This window comes from Bos taurus, chromosome 19 (genome assembly GCF_002263795.3).
Source record: "Bos taurus isolate L1 Dominette 01449 registration number 42190680 breed Hereford chromosome 19, ARS-UCD2.0, whole genome shotgun sequence".
In the NCBI taxonomy this organism is placed as follows: domain Eukaryota; kingdom Metazoa; phylum Chordata; class Mammalia; order Artiodactyla; family Bovidae; genus Bos; species Bos taurus.
Genome location: NC_037346.1, coordinates 47,841,004 through 47,866,863, shown reverse-complemented (window position 1 = coordinate 47,866,863; position 25,860 = coordinate 47,841,004). Strand labels below are relative to the sequence as shown.

The 25,860-nt window shown below is 57.1% G+C and overlaps 1 protein-coding gene across 6 annotated transcripts; it reads right to left on the bottom strand.

Moving 5' to 3' along the window:
• Positions 1–2,058: 2,058 nt before the first annotated feature.
• KCNH6 (potassium voltage-gated channel subfamily H member 6) lies at positions 2,059–25,853 on the bottom strand. 6 transcript variants are annotated; one of them, XM_005220887.5, is made up of 14 exons: positions 25,002–25,853; positions 23,953–24,183; positions 18,482–18,643; positions 18,080–18,285; positions 14,473–14,898; positions 12,583–12,982; positions 10,965–11,164; positions 10,515–10,767; positions 7,457–7,650; positions 7,221–7,259; positions 5,656–5,743; positions 4,974–5,142; positions 3,228–3,414; positions 2,059–2,907 (listed from the first exon to the last, which is right to left on the bottom strand). In XM_005220887.5, exons 1-14 carry the CDS (start codon positions 25,075–25,077, stop codon positions 2,623–2,625), a joined length of 2,916 nt encoding a protein of 971 aa, XP_005220944.1. In that variant the 5' UTR covers positions 25,078–25,853; the 3' UTR covers positions 2,059–2,622. The 6 variants fall into 6 exon arrangements, 5 of the variants coding, with proteins under 5 accessions (XP_005220944.1, XP_005220945.1, NP_001178323.1 ...); NM_001191394.1 differs by lacking the exon at positions 7,221–7,259 and having other exon boundaries at positions 2,297–2,907; positions 12,583–12,668; positions 12,828–12,982; positions 25,002–25,077; XM_005220888.5 differs by lacking the exon at positions 7,221–7,259.
• Between the last annotated feature and the right edge of the window lie 7 nt (positions 25,854–25,860).

Sequence of the window (25,860 nt, the reverse complement as noted above, 5' to 3'; positions counted from 1 at the left end):
TGCTAATCCAGCCCTAAATGATGTATCTGTGTCTTCAATTTGAAATGGAGAAAGGTCCGATTCTAGGTAATATCTGTTTATAATTTAAATGGTTTCCAACGGTTTGCTTTCAACACAACTAAAGGAGGATTATAATGAATTGTTGGTGATAACTTTAAGTATGGGCCTTCCCAAGTGGCGCTAGTGGTACAAAGAAACCCGCCTGTTAATGCAGGAGACGCAGGTTCGATCCCTGGGTGGGGAAGATCCCCTGGAGGAGGAAATGGCAACCCAGCCCAGTATTCTTGCCTAGAAAACCCCATCGACAGCAGAGCCTAGGGGGCTACAGTCCATGGGGTTGCAAAGAGTCAGACACGACTGAAGTGACTTAACACATCATTAAGTATAGCTTTTAGTGATGTGATTAACTCAGAATTCAAGGAACTGAGTGCCACTGTTATATATTTAACAAACCCCTTAAAGTACAATCTGCTTCCTTATGTGAACAAGTTTCTCTGGGCTTATGTTTTACTGTAACAAAAAAATATTTATCCACTCACATGAACTAATTGAGAGAAAAATTCCCTCTTTTAAGAGGTGTATGTCAATAAAATTTTAGTTTCTGTAAAAATTTAAATAGAAGTATTTATGTTGTTTTGAAAAACCCAGTACTAAGTGTAACCCTTAAAGCCTTGGTAAGGTTAGAAACAATTACTTTTTAAAATTATATGTGTGTGTGTCACAAACACATATAATAAGGTTATCAATATATACTTTCAACCATGGTAATAAATTACATGTTGGGTAAACTTTGAATGGAATAGAGTGAAATTATGAGCAAAGAAAGGGCTTCCCTGGTGGCTTAGACTGTAAAGAGTCTTCCTGCAATGTGGGAGACCTGGGTTCAATCCCTGGGTTGGGAAGATCCCTTGGAGGAGGGCATGGCAACCTACTCCATTATTCTTGCCTGGAGAATCTCCACAGGCAGAGGAGCCTGGAGGGCTACAATCCATGGGGTCGCAAAGTCAGACACGACTAAGCAACAAAGTACAGCACGCACATGAGCAGAGAGTGTTAAAGGAACACTGTTAAAGGAGAGCTTGTTCTCCTGTTTTTAAAATGAATGACACTGACTTCTTTTGTGGGGGGCAGAGCAGAGCACGTGGGAATCTTAATTCCCCAACCAGCGATTGAACCCTCACCCCCTAACTGGAAGTGCAGTCTTAACTACTGGACTGCCAGGGAAGTCCCAATATTGGCTTCTGAATCACTGCTATTTGGATCTAAATGGACCAATATAAACGCAACAGTTTATAATAAAGTGTCAATATTTACAACACACTGGAAATTATGTCCTTTGCAACTATTTAAAGTTATCATGGAATACTCCAGATGTCAACTCAAAATGTATAAAGGAGAAATACATTTTCAAAATTCTTTTAGGGAAAAAGGACAGGACCTGTGACTTTTTGAACAACAGCCCATTGCAGTGGAGTGGTTGACTGCACATGTCCTCAAACCAGACCATCTGGGTTGAAATTATGTCCTCCTTTTGATATATTTTTGGGAAATATTCTTTTCTTAAAATCAAAGTATAATTTACACATAGGAGTGCACATATTCTTACAACCTGAAACACACTCATACAATCAGCACTTAGATCAAGAAACAGAAGAGTACCAGCACCCCAGAAGTTCTCCTCTTGCTTGGGTAAATTTCTTAGTTATTTTCTACTTCTGATCCCTCTCTCTCAAATGAGGATAATAATACTGACCCCATAGGCTTGTTGCAGAGTCGACGATATCTGCAGGGCAGCCAGCATGATATCCCCTTACACAGAAGAGTGCTTTGGAAGTGTTAGCTCTTGTCATGATTCCCTGTGGCCACCATACCAGTGTCTCTCTGCTTCCCTTCACCCCAGCCTGGCTAAGAGCCCCTTACTCTGGGGCCTCCAAGACCCAGTGGAGTCACCTTCAGGTCCCTAACACACAGCTCCTTGGAAGCAGATCACAACTGTCAGGATTACAGCCCCAGCGAGGACCTGATTACCCTCAGACAAATTACACACCCAGCCCAACATGAAGTGTGCAGACTTTATTAGCTCTGAGACCCTCCACTGCCCATTAGGTCCCAAAGGTCATCACAGAACCATAAGGGCAGGGTGGCTGAGGGCTGGAGTTCTGGGCCCTGAAGTGTCCACTGCAGAGGGCACTCCCGTCTCTAGCTGGTTCACAGGCTCTCGGCAGGAGGTCTTGACCAACCCTGGGGACTTGGCTGCATGGTGGGGGAGAGTTCTGAGCTGGGAGGTGACGACTCTGCACAGAGTCAGGCTCTCATACAGAAAAGATCAGAAATGTCTCCTTTCTTCCCTGAGCCCTCTGTCCTGGCAGCTACCTCCACGCCTGAGGCTCATCCACCTTCCACCAGCCCTGCTGTCTAAAGAGAGCCCTGGAGGAGGCTGGGGAAAGTCATGAGCCTCTTCACCCGCACCATCTGGGGTCACCTGGATTGGCAGTTTGTAGCTACTCTAGGTGAAGGGCTAGTTTAGAGGCTGTCTGCCTCCCCCACATCCTTAACTATCACCTTACCCACATTCAGTTCCTTCATAGTGCTTTTTTAAAAAAATCTTGGGGCACAGTGGCTCTAGCTCCTTGAGAACCCAGGATCTGAGCCATGTCTCTGGAACTCCAACTGCTTGGGCACAGAGCTGAGGTGTTCAGGGAGGGAGGGGTAGCGGGGACCACAGACAAGTCCCTGTACCTCCAAGGGACACAGAGGGGAGGCCAGGGGTGACAGGAGCCCCTCGGGCTGCTTCTGTTCCGAGGACAGTGTCAGAGTTCTGTCCATTTCCACGGCAGAGGGGGGCATCCTAGAGGAAGAGTTCCTGAGCTCCGGCCTCCATTCATCCATGTCACCATAGCTGGGCATCTGCGGGGGGCAAGAAAGAGGGGGGCAAGCAGGGTGGGGAGCCTCCCCAAGGCACCCTGACTTCAGGGTTGGGAAGCAGCAGGAGATGTATCCTGCTGCCTCTGCTCCCGATGTGGAGTCCGTGGTCACAGTCTGGGCTCTGCTACCACCTGTCCAGGCTGCCTGTTGTGACTCAGACCATAAGGGAGGACAGCAGAAGTCACAGCTGCTCTCAGGCCACAAAGGCCCTGGGCCAGATGACCACTGAGACCAAGGTAAGGGTGGGGGAAGACATGCAGCCGCCACCAGGCAAGCCCCTGGGGGTCCCCTCCACTGCTCACCTGTGCCGGGGGTGGGTCACCCCGGGGCAGCCGAGTTCCTGGACTCTGAGTTGCTGAGGTTGCAGGGAACAAGGCCAGGTCGTTAGAGGTGGAGGCTCCCAAGATGTAGCCAGTGTGGTCCTGGGGAAGGGGCTGCTGAAGGAGCTTCAGGATGCGGCTGAGGTCTGAAGACATGCGGGACTCCAGCCTGCCAGGCAGAACCCCACAGTCAGGGTCAGGGTCAGGGTTGGCAAGAGCAGTTTAGGTCCTGAGGGCAGCCCTTAGTTTTGTAGGCTGCAGGCTGTCCCTGCTGGATGAAGCTATTTCCCCGTTATAATCTACATGAGTGTGAGGTCGCTTCCGTCACATCCAACTCTTTGCAACCCCATGGACTGTAGCCTGCCAGGCTCCTCCATCCATGGGATTTCCAGGCAAAGAATACTGGAGTGGGTTGCCACTTCCTTCTCCAGGGAAATCTTCCTGACCCAGGGATTGAACCCGGATTTCCTGCATTGCAGGCAGACCAAACTCTTTAATGTCTGAGCCACCAGGGAATCTCCTACAATCTACAGCCTCCACCCAAATTCCCCTTAGTACACCCCTGACTCTGATAATCACAGTGATCAGGCAGCTGCACACATCATTTAGTCCTCACAGTGAAGTTTTTTTAGGAGGGACGGTGGGTACCAAATTACTTAATTTGAAGGAATGGTACTAAGGAAAGAACTTAAGTAGATGTTTCAGTACAACTTATAGAATAGGCGGAGGTAACCCAAACACGCCTGTACTGCCTTAGTGACCAGAGAAGTCACCCCCGTCCCCCACCCCCCAGCTACAAGAAACCAGCCTAATGCTTAGCTCTCCTTATCACTGTTTCCCAGAGGGTGCTTGAGAAAGAGACATTCTGCCCTCGTCATGAAGCTTCGACACAGGTATTCTGGTTACCCCCATTTCACAAAAGGGTAAACCAAGGCTCAGAGTGGTTGTTACTTATACACAGTATTGCTGGTAAGTTACCAAGCCAGAATTTGAACCCAGGACTGTATTGCCCCTAAGCCCTCACTCTGCCACACAGCCCTGACATCCACAGGCCACACCCCCTTTCCAAGGGCTCACGGTATTTTTTTTTATATTTAAATATGTATTTATTTGGCTGCACCGAGTCTTAGTTGTGGCACGCAGGATCTTTAGACGCGACCTAAGAACTCTTAGCCGCAGCATGTGGGATCTAGTTTCCTGACCAGGGATTGAACCCAGGCCCCCTGCATTGGAGCATGGAGTCTTAGCCCCTGGACCACCAGGGAAGTCCTGGACTCACAGAATTTGTTTCGGCATGAAGTTACACCCCTCTCCCCACTTGGCATGTTCCCGATTTGCTGGGACAAGCCATCCAAGGAACTGTCCTCAGTGAGAAGGCTGGGGAGGTCTGCAGCTAAAGGGGGCTGGCCATTCTCAAATCATTGGGCTTCCCTTGCGGCTCAGCTGGTAAAGAATCCACCTGCAATGCGGGAGACCTGGGTTCAATCCCTGGGTTGGGAGGATCCCCTGGAAAAGGGAAAGGACTCCCACTCCAGTGTTCTTGCCTGGGTCGCAAGGAGTCAGACACAACTGAGTGACTGACTCACTTTCAGGTTTTCACTTTCATTCTCAAAGCCACAGGACACGCAGCGATGTCCCGGAGGCACCAGGAGGGGGCGCCCGTGCCTAGCCTGCCACGGGCCTGCCCTCTGTGGCTGTCCCATCCCTGCCCACAGGTCAGTCACCCACCTGTTCATCTGGGCCTGGAGCTGCTCTAGCCTGGAGCCTAGCTCCCGAGGCCAGCAGTCTGAGTCTCCCTGAGGGTTTTGGGGGCTCTGATTTGGCCTGGGGGGCACTTGCTGCAGCAACTCAGGCCAGAGGCCAGATGCGTCTGAGATGCTCAGGGAAGGGGCTGCACCTGCAGGATGGGGAGAGGGAAGCTTGAGCCAAGGTCCAGCTGGTTCTGGAGGTTGGGCCTTCTCGAGCAGAGCCGGGGCCCCATTCCCTACCTGCTGTGGGAACATGGGGTGGGAGGAGTGCATCTCCTTCCCTGGGTGTCCTGCCCCCATAGAGGCCTGGCTTCTGGGACCCAGAGGCTGTAGCCCTGGGAGCAGGGGTGGGGCCCCAGCCTGGGGGAGCTGGCCGGGTGGGGATGTTCAGCCCAGGCCTCACTGTCCAGGGAGCTGCCGCCCAGCGGGGCCCGCAGAACCTTGATGTGCAGCCCCGGGGGCGGGCTGGTATCCACCCCTGCGGGCAGCCCTCACTCAGCCTCCGAGAACACAGTGGGAGGAGGGGTACAGGGGCCTCTGATGCTGAGCCTGAGGAGGCCTCTCCTAGGAGAAGCAGGGGAGGACCTGCCAAAGGCCAGGAGGCTGGGCAGGGCCTTCAGGTGCAGGAGGGGCAGACTCTGGCGGGGGCCGATTTTGCTCACCTGACTGGTTGTCACTGAGGAAGAAGCCCTGTTGGTGGTCTTGACTGCCTGGAGCCTGTTGGGGTGATGACTGGAGACCACCGCCTGCCTTGTGGGGAACAAGAGCATCAAGTAACGGGGACCACAGCCGGGACTGGGCCTCTCTCCCCTCCCCCACCCTCGTGGCAATGAGGGGAGGGTGGTTGCAGGCGGCTGGGCACCCCCAGCATGCTCCCAGCAGCTCCTCTCCTGCGTGGACTGGCAGGGATGCCCAGGGGCTTGGAGCCAGGCAGACCCCAGGGAGTCCTGCGAGAGGCTGCCTTGAGCAGCAGCGTGGGGGTGGGGGAGGCAGGGGAGCTTTCTCTTTCCTTTTCCTCAGGGCTCTGGGACCCCCGCCCTCAGCCTGGGCCAACGTGACAATTCCCCCTGAGGGGTGGAAGTCTGGAAGTCCCAATCCCTTCGGGGGTGCCCCATCCATGCCCTTGGCAGCCCACCCCCCTGGTAATAGGACTTGGGGGCACCCAGGGGCTGCAGATGTCCCAGGCCATGGATACCACAGCCCTCTTGCTTGAGTGTCCAGCCACTGAGCACTTGGGCCACCTGATGCTTCCTAGCAGCTGGGCACCCCCTGCCCCCCGCCGCCCACCAAGGCAGAGTCCTCACAAGAGGCCTCCTAGACAGGCCAGGCGGGAAGGGGAGAGCCTGGGGAGGGGAGGACAGCAGAGGGCAGGGTGGGGAGGGCCATCCGGAGCAGGTAAACCTGCCTCAGCTCCACCTCCAGATGCTGGGTGCGGGGCTGGGCCAGCAGAAACCTCCGCCTGAGGCCAGGGGTGGGGGCTCAGTGCCCGGGCCTCAGCCACTGTGGCCCCTGCCAGCCGCGCCTGCCCCCTCCTTCCCACTAGCTGGTTCCCAGCCCTCCCCTGCACACAGACCCTTCTGGGCACTTCTGTTCTATACTGGCTATCCCACGCCTTGGCCACCCTGAGCTCCACAGATATTTGGTCTCACTGCACACCCTTGAGACTGCCTTGGTTCTTCACTATGGAGCTCTTGGGAGTTCCCTGGTGGCCTAGTGGTTAGGATTCTGGGCTGCTGCGGCCCAGGTTCAATCCCTGATCGGGGAACCGAAATCCCACAAGCTGCTTGGTAAGGCCAAAAAAAAAAAAAGAGAGAGAACTATTTAGCTCTTTCTTTTTTTTTCTTTCTTCTTCTTGAGTTATTATAATCTCCTCCACTGAGTAATAAATTTGAGAGGAGAGATTGCTCTATCACTGCTTACACCTCTGGGACCTGGACCATGAGCTCATGGATGGGAGACGCTGCTGCCTGCCCCCACCCTCCACCCTCCACCCCACCCCCCCCACCTTGCAGCTTGGAAGGATGTGGTGGGAAAAGCCTGGGCTATGGAGATGCACAAACTTGAGTCCCATTTTGGCTGCGCCACTGACTATATGATTTACTGTGTGACTGTGGCTTTAGTCATTTGTCTGCTAGGACCCTCAGTTTCCCCATCTGGAAAATGGGGATACTAACACCACCTGCAGGAAGACTAAATGAGATTAGTGTAGAAGGAGCCCAGCGCTTACCACATAGTTGGTGCTCCGTAATTGGTAGCTATCTTCATACTTAGCATTATGTTGGCCATGGGAGGCACAGAAGTGATTATGACAAAGGATGAAGAGCGGGGGTTGAAAAGAAGGGAAGCGGTCAGACGGGTCCTCTCCAGCCAAGCAGCCCAAGCGCTCAGCAGGCTGACTGGCCATGGCCCATTACAGGCTGGCCGAGGGCCACCCCCAACCCGGGCCACCCATCCCAGACTCACGTCCCGCAGGTTGAAGGTGACTTCCAGCTTACTCCAGAAGCTGTCTGCGAAGGCAGGGTACATGTCCAGCACCTCCAGCAGGTCTGCCCGCTGGATCTTGTGCAGGTCACAGTAGGTCAGGGCCCGTACATCTGCGCTGGACTTGCCCGGCCGGGCATGGAGGCTGACGGGCTCTCCAAAGATGTCATTCTTTCCTGCCAGCCAGAGGGGTGGGGGAATCTCCAGGGCCTGGCTCCCTGCTCTCTTCTGAGGAGCCTCCCTGAGGACCTCTTAACCTTGACCTCGCCCAGCTTCAGGGATCCTGCAGGGGGGGGTGCCTGGAACAAGGCTGGATGTGCTGGCTGAGGGAAGGGAGTATGCAGAGACCCCTGCCACCCCAGCCTGTGGCTCCCCTCGCTATCTCCAGGATCCTCGGGACCACCTTCTACCAGAATCTCCTTCCTGTTTCCCACTTGCTTGGGAACTGCCCCTACCCACCCCTACCCAGGGAACAGCAGGCAGAAGAGACACCAAAGGCTCCTTGCCCAACCTCTTCCTCTCAGGCTGGCCATGGAGCTGCAGAGTGGCAGAGACCAGGGGTCAGGACCACCCAGCTCCCTGGGACAGCACCTCAGGCTTCTCTCTCTTCGGTGTCCACTCCCACTGTGGGCCACTTGACTGGCATGGCCCTCTCTGCACCCCGGTGTCCCCATCTCTAAAATGGCTTTAACCATATCTGCCCTGGCCGCCCCCATGGGCGGTCCAGAGGAGCAGAGGTGATGCTGGAGGAAGTGCCTCGAAGAGTGAGAGGCACCAGACAGGCAGATGCAAGGCATTAGGATGGACGATGTCACGGGGTGGACCTGGGCTGGATGCGGGGACAGGTGGTGAGGGTGCTGGGCCGTTCTGCTGCCAGGCACTGTGCTAGCCACAGGATAAAAACATGACTAGGGTTCTGTCCTACCCACGGGAGCCCCCCCAAATCCCCAACAGAGATTAAAGAATGATCTCTAGAGCCTCAGAACAAGTAGGAGCCAAGAGCAACAGGCCTACAGAAGAGGGAGGGGTTCATCCCACCCGGAGTGGTTGGAGGCGGGGAAGGGTCTTACAGAACTACTGGAGTGGAGCCTGGGCTGTGAGAATCTAGGAAGGCTGGTCCTCCAGCAGAAAGGCAATCCGGGGGAGGAAGCAGGCTGTGGTCTGTGCAGCAGTCAGGGTTCAGGGCAGAGAACCCAGGGCCAGAGTGTCACAGACCATGATTATGATGGCCACTTCCCACAGGGAAGTCCAGCCCCCTAGCCTGGCCATTCTGCACAAACATTACTAAGTGTCTGCTCATTGATGGATGGAGGCCAGGACATGTGCCCGCAGGAGAACAGGATAAAAGGTCTCTTACAGAGGAGGGGACTGAGGAGGCTGAGAGAAGGGAAGGACTCTCCAGGGTCACATATAAAACCCAGAAGCTAGAAATCTGGGCAACATTATAAAGTGATAGTTTTCCAGTAGAGGAAGGATTATGACCTAATGTCCATTTCTACTCAGGACAAAATGAGAGTTCATGTCTCTAACTGAAACTTAAATTGGACTGGCTTCTTAATTATTAATAATAATTCTCTCTCTCCCACCTGGATGGCACTTCTAAACTTGGCTGGGAACGAGGGATGGGCTCATAGAGGAGCTGAGCTTGAGCTCAGCACTGAAGGATGATGCCTGAGGTCTGCCAGGCACAGGTGTGAGGCAGGTACTCCGAGTGGAGTGGCAGCATGTGCAGAGGAACAGGGGTGGGACAGATGGTGCAGAGAACTGAGTAGTCTGATGGCTGGAGCAGGAGCCACCAGAGGGAAGGTGGCAGGACCCAGGGGTGGCCAGAATGTGGAGGGCCGTGCACAGGGGTTGACATTTGCCCCATGGGTCATAGGGAACCATGAAAGGATTTTGAACAGAAGACCATACACAGATGTGAATTTCAGGTCACTGGCAGGTGGAAGACGGAGTCTGGGGTACACCAGGTTCAGGGTTGTGGGAAAGGAGCTCCTGACACCTGCCCAGGAAGGACAGAGTGAGGACTGGGCCCAGGCAGGGACATGGAGGCAGGTATGGGACAGAAAGATCTCAATGCAGGGAACAGACAGGGTTCTGTGGCTGCCTGGATGGTGGGGGTGGGCCAGGAAAGGAGGAGGGTACTTCCCTGGCTGACTCCCAGGTCTCTGGCCCAGGCAGTGAGAGGTTCACAGTGACAGGGATGTCCATGGAGCTGCCTTTGAGGGAAGATGATGATTTCAGATTAAGATAAGCCGCTTGGTCTGCCTATGGAATATAAGGATGGCCATGTCTGGAGATGAAAGGAATTTTCCAGTCTATGGAGAGACTGGGGCCGGGACAGAGCTCTGGGGGTCCATGTGCCACAGGTGAGTTTGAGATCATGAAAGCAAGGAGCTGGCCCAGGTGAGGATGTAGCGAGGGCAGGCCAGAGGGAGAGGACTGGGTGGAGGGGTAGAGGGAAGCCCGGCCGGGGGAACCAGGGGACGGGGAGGCTGATGGCCTGGTCAGGGACTTGGGGTGGGCTGAAGGCAGGGGGGAGGTGTGGAAGATGAGAACCACCTCAGACAAGGCAAGTGACCTGCCCAAGGTGAGTGAGACCTGCCCCAGGTGAGCGGCAGAGGCTGTTGTGTGCCCCCAATCTCTCCCCTGTCCAGAGTCCCTTATCCTTCCTCCAAAGTCCAGCTGTCCCTGCAGCTGCAGTGACCCCCGCCCCCCCTCCACCCCATACAAACCCTTGCCTTCTTACCCCGAGCTTCCCAAGAGCGGGAAAAAGTCGCAGCCTGCCTGGACTTCCCCAGCCCTGGAATCCCTGTCTGTCCACCTACCAGACCTCTCTGAGCCTCAACTTCCCTATCAGGAAAATGGGGCCTGTGGCTGGGGTTGGTGGAAGGATTCCGTGAGCTGGGTGTCAAGCTCCCCTGGGGCACATGCTCATCACGTGGCAGGTGCCATCTGTGTTCCTGGGAACCGCCTGGTCCAGGCAGGACACCTCTCCCCCCCTACCCACCCCCAGTCCGGTCCTCCCCGTCCGACCCACCGAGGATGGCCACCACCACGTCGTCGCGCAGGATCTCGATGGAGCCGCGGGAGATGAAATAGAGCGTGGAGAGCACGTCGCCGAGGTGCACCAGCGTGTCCCCGGGCGGCGCATGCGTCGTCTTGAACTTGACGGCGAGCGCGCGCAGGCAGCCCTTGCTGGCGCCGTGGAAGGCGGGGCAGTGCTGCAGCAGCGCGCGGTGCAGGTGCAGGCAGATGTCGGCCTGCAGGCACTCGGGGAAGCCCTTCAGCACCTGCGGGGCGGCGGGGGCGTCCAGCGGGGCGCGGCCGGGGCGGGGGCTGGGGGAGCGGGAGGTAAGGAGGCTTCCGGGACGCCCAGTGCCTGCGGGACCTTGGTCTCCCCCCACCGCCCTGCCCCGGGGGCATTCGCCGGAGCTGGGACTTGAGCCAGGTGGCCCGCCCCACCCGGGCCCGAGGGGCAGGGGCTCACCGCGTTCATGTCGATGCCGTTGGTGTAGGACCAGGCGTGCTGGAAGTACTCCTCCAGGCGCTGCCGCAGCGGGTTGGGAATCTGGTGGAAGCGGATGAACTCCTTGACCCGCAGCATCTGCGTGTGGTAGCGAGCCGTGCCCGAGTACAGGCGCTGGATGATGGCCGACACGTTGCCGAAGATGCTGGCGTACATGAGGGCTGGGGCAGGGCGGCGGGATGCGGCGGCTGAGCTCCAGAGCATCTCCACCAGGCCTGCTCCAGCCTCCCCCACCCTGGGATCCCCCAGCCAGGGACCCTCTGTCCAGGGCGAGGTCAGAAGTGTCCAGGACGGTGCCAGGGTGTCTGGAGGGGAACAAAGACCCCTGGGTTTCCTGCCCTCCTCCTTCCACCCTGTGTGCGTCTTGGCAGCTTCCGGGGCCCCATAGGCCAAACTCCTGAGAAGAAAGAACTAGGGCAATGGGTTTTTTTAGTTCAGATTTGTTTTCTCTTTCAAGTTGTAAAAATATTATAAAAAGAAAACTTTTGGTCTCTTGTTTTCACCCTTTTTCCCCCCCTTGTTTTTGTTTTTCTGGGCTTTCACATCTCTAAATACTCTCAACATGACAACTTAATCTGCGTGTAACATTCCACACTGCCTCTCCTGTTCCTAGGCCACATGTCTTGAAAGGCAGGAAGCACAGTGTGGGGCCTGAGAGCACACAGCCCTGGGAGCTGGTTCCCTGGGAGTCGGCCCCCTGGGCTGGAACTGGGTCTCTCTGTAACCCCTGGCAAGTTAGGATGTTCAGTTCCTTGGTCTGTAAACAGCTCATACTATGGCTGTCATGGAGTAGTGATGGGAACAAAACATGGACCTCTGATAAGGACTTAGAAAAGTGCCTAGCAGGGACTTCCCTGGTGGCCCAGTGGCTAAGACTCCATGCTCCTAAAGCAGGGGTCCCCGGTTCGATCCCTGGTCAGGGAACTAGATCCTACATACTGCAACTAAGAGTTCACATGCCTCAACTAAAGACCCTGCATGCTGCAACTAAGACCCAGCACAGCCAAATGAACATATATTGAAAAGAAAAGTGCCTGGCAAGCACAATTCATCGATGTGGACCTGTGCTAAGGGCCCTGGGTTTTGGTTTAGTGCTCTGCTCTCACTGTCTTGAAATAGTTAATAATATTTTAAATAAAGGGCTCCACATTTTCATTTTGCACGAGGCCCTGAAAATGAGGCAGCTGGCCCTGATCCCTGGTATATATCGAGGGCTATAGATTCTGTATATAGTTAGTGTGAAAGTGTTAGTCACTCAGTCACATCCAACTCTCTGTGATCCCATAGACTGTAGCTCGCCAGGCTCCTCTGTCCATAGGATTCTCCAGGCAAGAATACTGGAGTGGGTTGCCATTTCCTTCTCCATTTTCTTCTGCCCAACCCAGGGATCGAACCTGGGTCTCCTGCATTGTGGGCAGATTCTGTCTGAGCCACCACGGAAGCCCACAGTTAGTGTACACACATGCAAATATTCACTGTGCTGCAAACTTAGGACCTGCCAATCACAGAAATTGTTACTGTGTTATATCTCATTGCAAAACTAAACCTGGGATTCGTGGGTGAGGCCCTGGACACTTACAGCCAATGAGCATCACGCAGATGGAGAAGACCTTTTCGGAGTTGGTGTTGGGGGACACGTTGCCAAAGCCCACGCTGGTGAGGCTGCTGAAGGTGAAGTACAGGGCGGTGACGTACTTGTCCTGCACTGAGGGGCCGGAGGCTGGGTCGCTGCCGTTGTAGCGCTTGCCAAGCTGCGCGCCCAGGCTGTCCAACCAGCCGATCTTGGGCTCCAGGTAGGGCCGCTCCACGTTGCCGATGGCATACCAGATGCAGGCCAGCCAGTGCGCGATGAGCGCAAAGGTGCACATGAGCAGGAAGAGCACGGCCGCCCCATACTCAGAGTAGCGGTCTAGCTTCCGAGCCACACGCACCAGCCGCAGCAGCCGCGCTGTCTTCAGCAGTCCAATCAGGGTTGTGGTCTGGAGAGGCAGGGAGGGGGCCCCAGGGCTAGGGTCAGCCCTTGAGAGACTGTGACCTTGAGGTCCCTTAGGACCACAATTACTCTTCTGCAGGTATGGTCACGTAGTCATTTAACAAACACTTATGGAAAGCCTGCTTTGGGCCAGGCTCTCGGCAGCGGGACACCGTGTAGGACCTTAAGGAGCTCTCAGCCTAAATCTCAAAATAGCTTTATGGTTGCCAGGACAGAAGTCTAAGGGGAGCACAGAGGAAGGGGAGGAAAAGTCTGCAGCGACAAGGCAGGGAAGGCTTCCTAGAGGAGGTGACACAGGAGCTGAGTCTTGAAAGATGAAGCTGGGTCTCCAGACAGGAGGGAGAGGGAAAGGGCATTCCAGGCACAGGGAGCAAGCAATATGAACAAAGGCATGGATGTGTGAAATGGCACGGTCCACCTGGGGAACCAAAGGAGGTTCTGCAGACGGGAGCACAGAGCAGAAGATGGTGAAGTGGTGAGGAATGAGCCTGGAAGGTGGGCAGGGGCTGCTGCTGTGGCTACAGTCTCCTCAAAGAGCTTGGCTTTTATTCCAAGCCACTGGGGAGCCATTGAAAGTTCTGAAGACTGGATTGAATGAGGGTCAGGGTCAGATAAGTGATCTGAAACTTGCTCTGGCTCCTGTGTGCAGGGGGTGAGGCTGGCAGGTGTGGGGCTGGGGCAGAGGTGATTGGGGTGTGACTGGAACACAGGAGGTGAGCTATTTGAGTGGAAATCTGATTCCAAGGGCCTTCCCTGGCGGTCCTGTGGTTAAGAATCCACCGTGCAATTCAGGGGACATGGGTTCCATCCCTGGTCAGAAAACTAAAGTCCCACATGTTGCGGAAAAACTAAGCCTTCAAGACACAACTCCTATGCCCAAGAGCCACAACGAGAGAGTTGGTGAGAGTCCACGCCCCACAGCGAAAGATCTCGCGTGATGCAATGCTGATCCCGCAGGCAGCAATTAAGACCCAACAGCCAAATAAATAAATGAATGAGTGAATGAATAAACAATAAATATTAAAGCAACAATAACAATAAAGCCGATCCCAAGGAGATGGAACAAAAGGACACAGTGGGACTAGAAGCTACGAGAACAGCATGAAAATGCCCTCATGTCAGCTGTGAGAGGCGGAGTGGGCAGAGTGGAGGGGCTGGGGCTGAGGAGGCAGTCAGGCTGCCCTGAGAGGCAGCCTGTGGATTTCCAGGGTAACTGTGGTGTAGAAGTCAGCAGGATGGGTGAGCTGCATAGGAGTGCCCGTCCCAGAAGGGGCGGGGTTCGGGAGCACAGAGAGGGCACCCAGGCCTAGGGGAAGCCCCAGCCACTCCTTCTCCAGGGCTGGGAGGTGACAGATGTCTGAGGTCCCTCCTTCCTACCACCACTTGCTTTGGCAAAGGTGCCCCATGCCAGGTAGTACCTGTACCCAGGGCACAGGGGACGACCGTGGGGGGCCGGCCTGAACAGGGTTTGCTCACCTCATCAGAGCCGGTGCGGAAGATGAGCAGGTCGAAGGGGATGGCGGCCACCATGTCGATGAGGAACCAGCCCTTGAAGTAGTGGACGGCGATGCGCCGGGGGTGGCTGACCACCTCGTCATTGGTGTTGACGTAGGTGGTGCGGAAGTTGATGACGATGTCCACCACGAACATGATGTCCACGATGAGGTCCACCACGGTGAGCGGGCTGCAGGTGTAGCCGCAGTCCCCGCGCTGAGACTCATCCTGGTCGCTGAGCAGGAAGGCGGCTGAGTAGGGCGTGAAGACGGCCGTGTAGATGACCAGCAGCAGGATGAGCCAGTCCCACACGGCCTTGAATGGGCTGTAGTGCAGGAGGGTCCCCCGGTGGATGCGAGGGGCCTGCAGCTTGTACTCTGGCAGCACGTCCGCTCCCAGGGACAGGACCTGGGGGTGGGGACCGGGCAGAGGTCAGCCGGGTGGCCCCTGCCTGGGAGATGGCTCTGGGAGGGGTGGAGATGCAAGGGTGAGGCCGAGGAAGGGAGATGTGGGAGAGGGTGGGTGGCAGGGCAGTGCAGGGGAGATGGGATGAGGCAAAGATGGGGGTGTGGCCCATAGGACAGGGACAGTTCCTAAGGGGACAGGATTGCTGGGAGGAGGTGGGGTCCAGAGGTGGGGGGCAGCTCTGTCTCATGGTGACCCCAGGTTTGAACTCCCTCATAAACAGGCCAGGCTGGAGTGCGTGAAGACAGGACGGGGGAGGGTGAAGGGGGGCCAGGTTCAGGCCGATTGAGGGGGTGATGAGGGGTGACTAGTCTGTCTGGTGGGTTTGGGAAGTTTCCAGTGATCAGGTTCCGCATGGGGACAAGTTACCCCCAAAGTAGCCTCTTCATTCCTGAGGGCCCTCTGGAGCCTGGACCCCTAGGGCCCACTCTGGGGCCAACTCTCAGAGCCTTCCACGGAAGGAATCAAATTTTGGGGGTGTATAGTTAACCTGGACCCTTGATGGGTCTGGGTACTGGTGGCCTTGACTACTTTGCACATGTCCAAGGAGGTGTTGATCATTGCATTCTGAACCCCCTCTGCTCTGCCCCTCCGACCCCCACCTCTGAGACTTAGGCCAACATACGATCACCAGGGCTCAGCCTAACATGCCCAGGCTCTGCCCAGCATGAGCCTGGGCAGTTGGGAGCAGAAGGCATGCCTTTTGTAGCCAGATTTCCCAGGTTGATCTGGGGTCTGACATTGCTGTCTGTCTTGGGGCAGGTTTTGTAACTTCTGTGAGCCTCAGTTCCCTCACCGGCAGAAGGGGACGACAAAGGACCACAAACTCCAGGGGGCTGTTGGCTGTACTAATGAGCTGGCGCATCTGTTTTTATGGGTAGTGCCGTGCGGCATGTGGGATCTTAGTTCCCTGGCCAGGGATGGAACCCATGTCCCCTACCTTGGAAGCTCGGAGTCTTAACCACTGGACTGCCAAGGAAGTCCCAAGCTAGTACATCTTGATGGCACAGGCCATTACACTCGATAATCACTCCTCTCTGCTCATTGGATGTCAGACACTGCCCTGACAAGGATGGGGCCTGAAAGGTGTCCCATGGATCATCACCCCACCCCGCACACACACACACAGGATAGGGCCCTGCAGATGGTTCTGGTTTAAGAAAATCTGCAACATAAGGTTCTGGCCCTGAAAGCCGGGTCCATTAGCAGATGGGATCACAGTAAGGAAGATCCACCCAAAGGCTGGTTTCAACCACACGGTCCCCCATCTGCCATCCAAACCCCTGGGAGGGGCCACAGTATCCTCACCCTGCAGGGACCTCCTGCTCAGCCTTGGCCTCAGCTCCTGTTTGGCCTCCCTGGGAAGTTTCCTCTGACCCTGCACAGACCTGACCCATGTTTTTTGATTTTCTCCCGGCTCCCTGTAAATGTCCTGACAGCACAGTTATCTCCACTGACTTACAGCGGCAGCTCCCTCATCCCGCATGCCCCTCTTAGTCCACGTGGGGGCTCAACTAAAGGGGACTGAATGCGCACGGAGAGCTTGGGTCATCATGGCCATGTCCACCCCTGGCTGCTCAAGACCAACCAGGAGGAAACAGCAGAGCACATGGAGAGGGAGGGAGGCGGTCAGAATTCGGACGGTGGGGTCAGAAGACGTGTCCCCATCCTGGGGGCTTCTGGTCAGGGTGCCACCTCCTCCACCACAGATCTCCTGAGTCTCCCACCGCCTCTGGGGCCAGCATGAGGGGCCTCCCCAGTGACCTTGGAGGTGCAGGGCTGTCAGGACAAAGGAGTCCAGGTATGGGCTCACAGCCCTCTAGGCCCTCTGAGTTCTGGTTGAGGCCGGTGTGACTTCCCTGCTCTGGGCCATGCTCTGAGCTCTGGCAGGCTCCTCCCCTCCTTAGGGACAATATGGGGTGGGTTAGTAAAGCCAAGAGGGGCTGGGGCAGGGACCATGCACAACTCTCCAGCCCGACAGCCCCCATCACCCCGTCACCAACCTGAAGGTCCCCAGATGCACAGCTAGGTGGGCTTCCCAGGTCACTGGCCCCCCGCGCCCCGCCTGATGTCCAAGGGTCCAGCCCTACAGCCTGGGGTCTTTTCTGCCCCAGGGCTCTTGTACTTGGTGAGTGGCTGGGTCACAAGGAGTTTCCAGCCCACATGCTCCAGCACAGAGGATGCTTCAGGTGAAAGGAGGTGGGAGGCAAAGAGCTGCTCCATTCCCTCAGGAAGCAAAGTCCCAGGGGAGCTGGAGGAGGCCCCTGACCTTGCCCTGCACCCCCTTGCTCAGCCCTGGCCTAGGCACCTCTCAGTGCCTCCTAGGGCCAGCACCCTCAATGTCAAATGAGTCCTCAGAGACCATGTGGTTCAAGTCATTCCTCCAGATGGGACCCTGGGGCCCAGAAAAGGCGCAGGTCTCTTGCCCAAGGTCACAGAGCAGACAGTGGCAGGGCCCCTGAACCTTAGGCAGTGCTCTCTGCACTTCCCTCTGGAGAGGTCAGCTGGGGACTGGGGCATCAGGCCCCAGGAGGAGGGACAGTGTGGTCAGCTGGAACAGAGAACCCAGGGCAGTTTGCCCTGGGCTGGCCAAGGAGGGGCTGAGGCATTCCTGACTGTTCCCCAGGGACCCGTGCCAAGGGAGTTGAAGATGCCAGGTTTCCTCCCCACTGCCTGGACTGCGGAAGCATCCTGTCCTAGGGGCTGGCTGTCACCTCGAAGGCCAGGGGCAGGAGCAGGGCTGGGGCTCCCCACCCTCTTCTCAGTATGGCCCTCACACCTCCTCTCTCTGCTTCTCCTTCTCTGGGACTGGCAGAGCCTTGGGCGGGTCCCAAGGTGTCCTGCCAGTTCCCCCTCCCAGCTTCTCCAGGCCTAGGATGTGGCACTGCTGACCTACCCTCCCCTGGGTCCGGGGGCTGGGAGTCAGGGTGGGAGTCTCAGGGTGGGCCTTTAGGTCTGAAGAATCAGACTCTAGCAGGACAAGAGGCCTGGAGCTCAGACCAGACACCAGGCTGGGCAGGCAGCTCCCTCTGTTCACCCAGCCCTGGAGGAGTCCAGAGCCCGGGCCTGAGGAGGGACTGTAGGGCCCAGCACAGCCCCACCCACCCTGGCCTGCAGGCCGCACCTGGGTGACCTTCTCGGTGACGTTCTGGGTCCGCTCCACCACCTTGTGGGGTGCGATGATCTCAATCTCTGTGGTGGAGCCCGAGCGGTGCTTCTCCAGGTTGAACTCCACAAAGTTGAGTGTGAACTGCGGGATCTGGCTGATGGTCCTGTACTTGACCCTGCCTGCGCCAGGCCCCTGTGCCCCCGACCTGCCGTGAGAGCCATCTGGAACCAAGGCCGGGTCACAGCAGTCAGGGCTGGGGACCTGATGCTGCCCCCACAAAACGCCACCCGCCTCTCCCCTTCCCATGCCCCTCGCCCCGCCCCCTCCCATGCCCTAGCCCCGCCCCCTCCACTTGCCCCCGCCCCGCCCCCTCCCATCCCCCCTGCCCCACCCCCTCCACCTGCCCCCCGTCCTCACCCGAGCCCAGGAAGCTCTGTCGCAGCAGGCGCTGGGACAGGCTGCGGCTCCCCCGCTTGGCCAGGAGCTGCGCCAGGTCCTCGAAGTTGAGGATGAACATGATGACCGCCCCGTCCTCGTTCTTCACGGGCACCACATCCACCAGGCAGCGGAAGCAGGAGGCTGTGAACACCGTGGGAAGGGAGGGTAGCATGTCACCGGAGGGGTCCTCTCCTGCAGGAAGCTGGCCTGGGGAAGCTAGGCAGGGGGCTGGGTTAAGGTCAAGTTGAGAGCAGCCGTGGGTGGGGGAGGAGGCCCGCAGAGTGACCAGAGCTGTTGGTGACACTGCCCAGCAGGGCCCCACCCACAGAGCAGAGGTGGAGAAAGCCGCTAAGCTCCTCATTAGGAGATAATGCAGCCTCGGGCCCAAGTCCACACTCGGCCCTCAGCTCGGGGCTTAACCTTGAGGTTTGCTTCTGCTGTAATTAAAGCTGAGCAGATGGGGGTGGATTAAGTGGGGAAGTGAGGCTGGGTCTCCTACCCCCATGTAGCTCTGGCTGGCCCTGGGTTCAGCTCCTGTACTCTTGTTCCCCAAAGATGTCCTGCTCCCCTGATGCTGGAGGGAACTCACTGAGAACACACCAAGTGCTGGGCACCGAGCCCGCTGGCAGTAGGCCTTAAGCTCCATGATGGCGCATGGAGACCTGGAGGGCATACTCGGACCCCTGTTCTGCAGAGCCTGGGCTTCTGAGAAACTGACCTGCCAGGACTGGCTGAGCCATGCATCAAGGAGGGCTGGGGCCATGGAGTGGAGAGCCCTGCACTCTCATACACAACAGTTTGGATAGGGATGGGGACTCGTCTGGGCCGAGGACACTGGAGTGAGGGCCAGGCTGCAGCTCCAGACCAGGAAGGGGCCTGTCATCTCAAGGCAGAGGTGCTGGGACTAGGGGTGGGGCAGGTGGGCCAGTGGCCTGGGGGCTGCAGAGGGAGCGGGAGATAGATGGCAGGGTGGGGGTGGGACAGGCTCTCCTGCCGCTTATGCAGCCATCACAGGCAGCCCAGACCCAGCCCTTGGCCCTTTTGTTCCTCTTTCTCTGCTCCAGGGCCTTGCTCCCTCTCCCATAGGTGAGTGGAACAAAACAAGCTGAAACTGCCATGTTCCCTAGAGGCCAGGCAGCAGGCTGGGTGGATGCCCTGTGCGTCCTGCTCCACGGGACCCGGTCATCCCACGTCCCTCAGTTCAATGTTGATGGGTGTCACGTCCAAGGACGCTAAGGGTGGGGGACTCGGGTAAACATGACTAGCAGAAGGCAGATTCGTCTGTCTTGTTTGCTGGAGGCCAGGACCTGTCCAAGGTGTTGTTAGCTGAGTGAATGAAAGAATGAGTGTAAATGTGAGTGGGTGGAAGGCTATTACTAATTTGGGGTCCATTAGAATCCCTCTTCCCCAGATCACCCTCTGGTGCACCCTTCCCTTGGTACCTTCTCACCCCCTCAGTGCTGGGGTGCAGCCGAGCTGTCCACCTCCTCCCTCCCACCTTCCTCCCTGGAGCAAGAATCTCCCGGATCAGATTCCCGGACTCCCAAGCACCAGGCAGCCATCTGCCAGCTGCTGCGCTGGCCCCAGGGGAGATATCCACACCAAGGAGAGGCAGCCCACACGCCTCTGAGACCCACTCCTGGGCTTGCAGGGCTGTGGGCCTGCTTCCCAGACCAGAGCCTGGCACACTTGTCAGCCCAGGGCATGGCAAGGCCTGGGTGCTGGGACCCACCCAGGAAGCCTCCTTGGCCAGTGGCCTGAAACAGCACCCGCAAGGCCATTCTCTCTCCTCACTCTCTCTGGCACTGCGGAAATCTGGCCTGGTGGGGAGCTGGCACAGCTGGGCAGGGCTTCCAGGCTCTATGCTTCTAGGGGCTGCCAAGCCCCAGCCTGTACCTACTGATGCTATCTTTGGAAAACTGAGGCTGAGAGTGAACCAAAGACTAGCCCATCCGAGCAGTGAGGGCTGGAGGGCAGCTTCACGTAACACCCCCTGCCTGACCTTCACACTCACTGCCTGCGCGCTGATGGAGACAGGAGAATTCAGACAAGAACAGAGCATTCTTTTCCTGATCCCTAAGCTGTCTTGGGCTTCCCTGGTGGCTCAGATGGTAAAGAATCTGCCTGTGATGCGGGAGACCTAGGTTCGATCCCTGGGCTGGGAAGATTCCCTGGAGGAGGGCATGGCAACCTACTCCAGTATTCTTACCTGGAGAATCCTCATGGACAGAGGAGCCTGGTGGGCTACAGTCCACGGGGTCGCAAAGAGTTGAACATGACTGAGCAACTAAGCACATCACAAGCTGTCCTTGCTCACGAGTGAGTGTGGGCGACCACAAGTGGGTGAGTGTGTCACCCTAAGGGGTGCCCGGGAGTGGTAGTGTTCCTGTGCCCTCGCCCTGATCCTGGAGGGTGGTCGACAGGCTCTGCTCGCCCTCTCTTGCAGGGCTTCCTCTCGGGGCCCACCTCTCTGACCTTGGACAGTGGGCTCGTCTCTCCCCCTCCTACCCCGGACAGCACACTGCTCCCGGTTTTTCTCTGCCTCTAGATGCGCCCCTTCCTTCAGTTTCTCATAGTCCCCGCCCCTCCCCTTGGAGGCTCTAGTATTGTCTATTGTCCCCATCTCTTCACACCCTGCATCCGGTATGTGGTGAGCCCTCAGGGAAGAGCTGGTGCCACAAAGGCCGCCACTAAGAGTGCGGCTGCTCCACCCTGCCTCCCCACTGGGTGTCTCTGGCATTCGTGGGTAAGTGTACACAAGACACTGGGAGCCGAGACCTCTGCCCACACCCTTCTTCCTGAACTGGAGCTGAGGACTGGAGGAGCCCCAGGCTTCCTCGAGTCTGGCTTGGAGATTGGGGGACTCTCTGGCTTGGGGTCATCAGAGAAGACATCCAGCCAAGGCAGGCAGGCGGGGCTGGGCCCCTCTGGCAGGTCCCCAGGGGGCGCAGCCGTAGGACTGTTCTCCAGGGCTCCCTCCAGACTCTCATTGGCTCGAGTCTTGCGGCCATCCCCATGCTTCCTAGCTGTTAGGGTCTTAACTTTTCCTCGTGAAGGTAGATGGCAGCAGAGCCAGTTTCTCAGGGGTCTCTGAGCCCTGTCTCATGGGGTAATTTTTGTCAAATGGCCTGGCCTCTTTGAGCACAGTTTTACACAGATGCACAATGTGGAGGTGTATGGCCACAGACTCTCTACTTGAACTTGGAGAACTATCAGTGGTTTACCCCTTTAGAGGAAAAGAGGATTATAAATCAGCTAGAATTCTGTAGGAGGTGGGGGGGGGGGTGACACCTCCTCTAATCAATGGAAGATGGGGGAGAGGAGGTATTGACCTGAGGAAGGGAATGCCCTTCAGCAGGCTATAAGAGCCATGTGAATATGATAAAAACAAAACAGAAAAAACAATCACATGGTCAGAGTGGACCACAGGGTGTACATAAGTTATCTGAGCATCACATCCTTCTCTTAGGGGAATGCTGGCCAGAAGGTTCCCCTTTCTAGGTTTCACACCAATTTCAGGTAGGTCCAAGGTGCTCAAGGTCTTGGACTACAATGGGTCAAGGTGGGCTTCCCTGGTAGCTCAGATGGTAAAGAATCTGCCTGCAATGTGGAAGACAGAGGAGCCTGGCAGGCTACAGTCCAGGGGGTTGCAAAGAGTTGGACATGACTGAGTGACTAAGCACAACACACAGGTATGTGGGTAACTTTTCATTGTCACCCACAGAAAACCTCTAAGACTAGGTCTCTAGGGCTCCTTCTGATGGCTAGAAGACGCCAACAGGGTTCTGAGGACCTGAGGATCTCAGAGGGTCAAGGTTTGACCTTGACCTCGGCCCCTGGCCCAGGCACAGTTAGGGTGCTGAGGAGACCCTAAGAGCCCTGAGCTGACATCACTAGGCGTCTATGATCGGCTCTTACCCCTCTCAGGCCCAGGTAGGGCTCTGAGGTCAAGGAGAGGGACAGAGGGACCTGTGGGCCTCCGTCATTCCCTGCTGTCCCATCCTGTTCCCCTGGGACCCTTCTCACTCCTTTGACTGTCACCTCTCTGCAATGATGTGAGGAGGCGAGGTCACAGCTTTTAAAAATATTCTGACTTTGTTAACCCTGTGAGTGCTCCCAAACTAAGCCAGGTTCTTCCTAGTCCCCTAATCACTACAGCCAGAGGGACAGCCAGGACCTGCCCAAGAAGCACCTCAAACACCTTACACACACACATGCTCAGGTTTACACTTACGTTCATGCTCCACACACACACCAGGGCCCTGCAACCAGGCCGTGAGCACCTTTCAGCCTCAGTCCAAAGGTGCCTGCCCTTCACCTGCACTCCAGTGGCCCTCATGCTTTCTTCTCCAGGGAGGGCCCTCTTGGGCTTCCTTCCCCAAAAGTTCCACCTCGGAACACAGAGGCTGTTGGGTTCCTTTCACCCCTCTTGGGGTTATTCGGACCAGATATATCTGAGGGAAGAATCCAGAGACTTGGGGTCCAGTCCCAGCTGGGACCCATGCAGTAGAATCCTGGCCAAGTTCTTTCTTTTTCTCGGGACTCAGTTTCTTCACCCATGAAACGAGGGATTAATCCAAGCCAGTGGTTCCTAAACCTGACAGAACATCTAAACTGCCAGGGGGATTTCCCCAAATACACCTGTTTGGGCCTCATTTCACACCTCTGAGTCAGCCCCTTTCTAGGGAAGGTATGTTTTGGAAAACAAGTTCCAGGTAATTCTGACGCAGAAGCAGGCTGAGAGGGCCACTGATCCAGGTGATTTCAAAGGGACTTTGGGGACCCTAATTCCCACCCATCTCTTTCCTCTCTGCACAGACCCAGTGGAGACACTGAAGTACTGAGGGGAGGGCCTTGAAGGGCTCCAGAATTTCTTATCCTCGGCCCCCGCCCTATGCTTCTGTTCTGTCTGCAGTAGCTTGGGCTGGCAGTAATATCCCAAACTGGACAAGCCTCCAGGGCCAGCACAAACTCCAGACTCTGTCTCCCCAAGGAGCTGGGGTCCCTGAGCCTCACCCAGCCCTCTTTTCAAGCCAGCCGTCCCCATGCCTTGCCTGGCCCCAGAGGCCTTGAGGGGGTGACTCCTCCCCTAATCCCCAGAGCAGACGGAGATGAGGAAAGGTTAATTTCCGTCCCAGCTGCCTGACAGCTGGGGCTGACAGTGACAGAGTGGACAGCCAGGAGACCGGGGACATGGGGGAGGGACGATGGTGTGGGAGGCCCTGCATGTGGCCAGGACCAGTTGGTGGCTCAGCCTCGTCCCTGGCCCCTGAAAAGGACCTTGGAAGGCATTGCACCCAGGGTCCAGCACTTTCTCCATACAGCTGAGGAGACAAGATTCATCCAGGCCCTTTGGTCCCCGGGGTCGGTGCCCTTCCCATGACCACTCTGCCTGGATGAGAGAGGGGCCGAGCCTGCCTTGCGGAATCTGTGGTCTGAGGGTGCCTCACCATCCTTGCGGTAGTAGAGGATGTCCACCTTGCACTCCTCGGCCCCCAGCAGGGCCTGCGCCAGGCGGGACATGGCACTGCGAGGGGTGTTGGGGCCTGTGAGGAAGTCGCAGGTGCACGGTCTCTGCATCACTTCCACTCGGGAGTAGCCGAAGAGTTCGCAGAAGCCATCGTTGCAGTAAATGATGGCACAGTTCTCCATCTGAGCGTTGGCGATCAGGAACTTACGACCTGGGGCGGGAGGTGGGAGCCCATGGCAACCAGGACCAGGCAGTAGGGAGGGAAAGATCAGAGGGACTTGTGGGAGTGGTTGGTGTGTGTGTGCGTGGGGGGGATTGGATCTGGATGCAGAGCAGAGCTGTGATCAAAATGAAGGAAGGGGAAGGTCAGGTCTGGGGAGGGTGGGAAGACCAAGAAGGCCAGAGTCATGGGGGAAGGCCATGGGGCTCCTGGGAGTAATGAGGGGATGGTCAGGAGGGGGAAGCAGGACGATGACCAGAGAAGGGGAAGGAGAGTCAGGCCTGGGAATTGTGGGAAGACCAGGGCAGTAATGGGGTCAGTGAAGTGGGAGAGAGGCCCAAGGCTTCCTGGAGCAGGGAAAGGGATAGGTGAGAGGGAGCAGGGGTGTGACCAGATGGGGGCCCAGCCTGGGTGAGCTCCTAGAAAGACCAGAGTGGCTCGGTCAGGAGGTGAAAAGGAGGGCGAAAAGGAAACCTCTGGAGGAAGTTGGGGGTGGGGTGGGGGAGTCAGGAGGGAAGCATGGCAGGGATACAAGGGGAGGTCAGGGCTTAGAACCGGCAAGAAAACAACTCAGGTGAAGCGGGGAGCTGCACTTTGCCCACCATGTAGCAGAAGGGAGGGTGGTGTTGGAGGTAAAAGTAGGGGCTCGCTGGAGGAAAAGGTGTTTCTCGGACATTGAAGGGAAGGATATGCGTTTGGCATATCAGACACCCCCCACCCTGCTCCATTCGAAGTTAGTAAAGGGTCCGGCCACTCCTGCCACCGAACCAGGGCTCCAGATCATGCCCCAACCCACCGCACACACTCACTCTGGCCCTCGAACTTGCGGATGATGGTGTCCAGGTAAGTGTTTTGGGGTGCGACGTGGCCCCTGCGGACCGGCATCTTTCGGCCGCGGCCTCTGCCCGGAGCCAGCAGCGCTCCGGCTCCCTGCTTCTCCGCCTGTCCTCTGGCTCAGCTGCGTCCGGCTCCGGTGGGCGCCGCCCCCGGGGAGGGCCGCAGGGCTTCGTGCCCCGCCCGCCCGCCTGCGTCTACACCTCTGCTGCCCTCCCGGGCCGGCCGCTCGCCCTGCGTCCTTCCCTCCTTGGCCGCCCGGGAGCTGTCCGCGCCGCGGTGCTGAAAGGAGCCGCGCGGCAGCGGCGGCGGGGCGGGGTCCGCGGGGCGGGGGCAACTTTTCCGGGACTCAGTGGGGCAGGGGCGGGGCCCTGACTCTTCAGGGGCGGAGCTGGGAGGGAGTCCGGCGCCAGGAGTCAATCGGGTAGGGCCTCTTTGAGGAGCTTCTGCTCTGTCCCAATGGACTGTGCCCTCGGCCCTCTCAGACCCGGTTCAGGTACCAGGGGGCCAGTCTGGACATTGCCAGGCCGTCTCTCTCAAGCAGGGGAGGAGAGGAGGAGCCGAAGGGGTTGTTAAAGGCCTCAAACGGTCTTCTGCTGAAGGTTTCTTTCCTGATCTGACCATTGGACTGGACTCGGGCAATGGTATGGACAGACCTTTTGCCCATCCTTACCAAGTGCCCTCCAACTGAATCCCAGTGCCCATGCAGAACTAGTGGCAAGCCCATCCAGGACCTGGTACTGGCAGTGTAATAAACAAGGAATATGCAATGAGGTGCTTTCTTTAGAGGCCTGAGAGCTCTTGGCATACAGATACTGCTTGGGAAAAGAACAG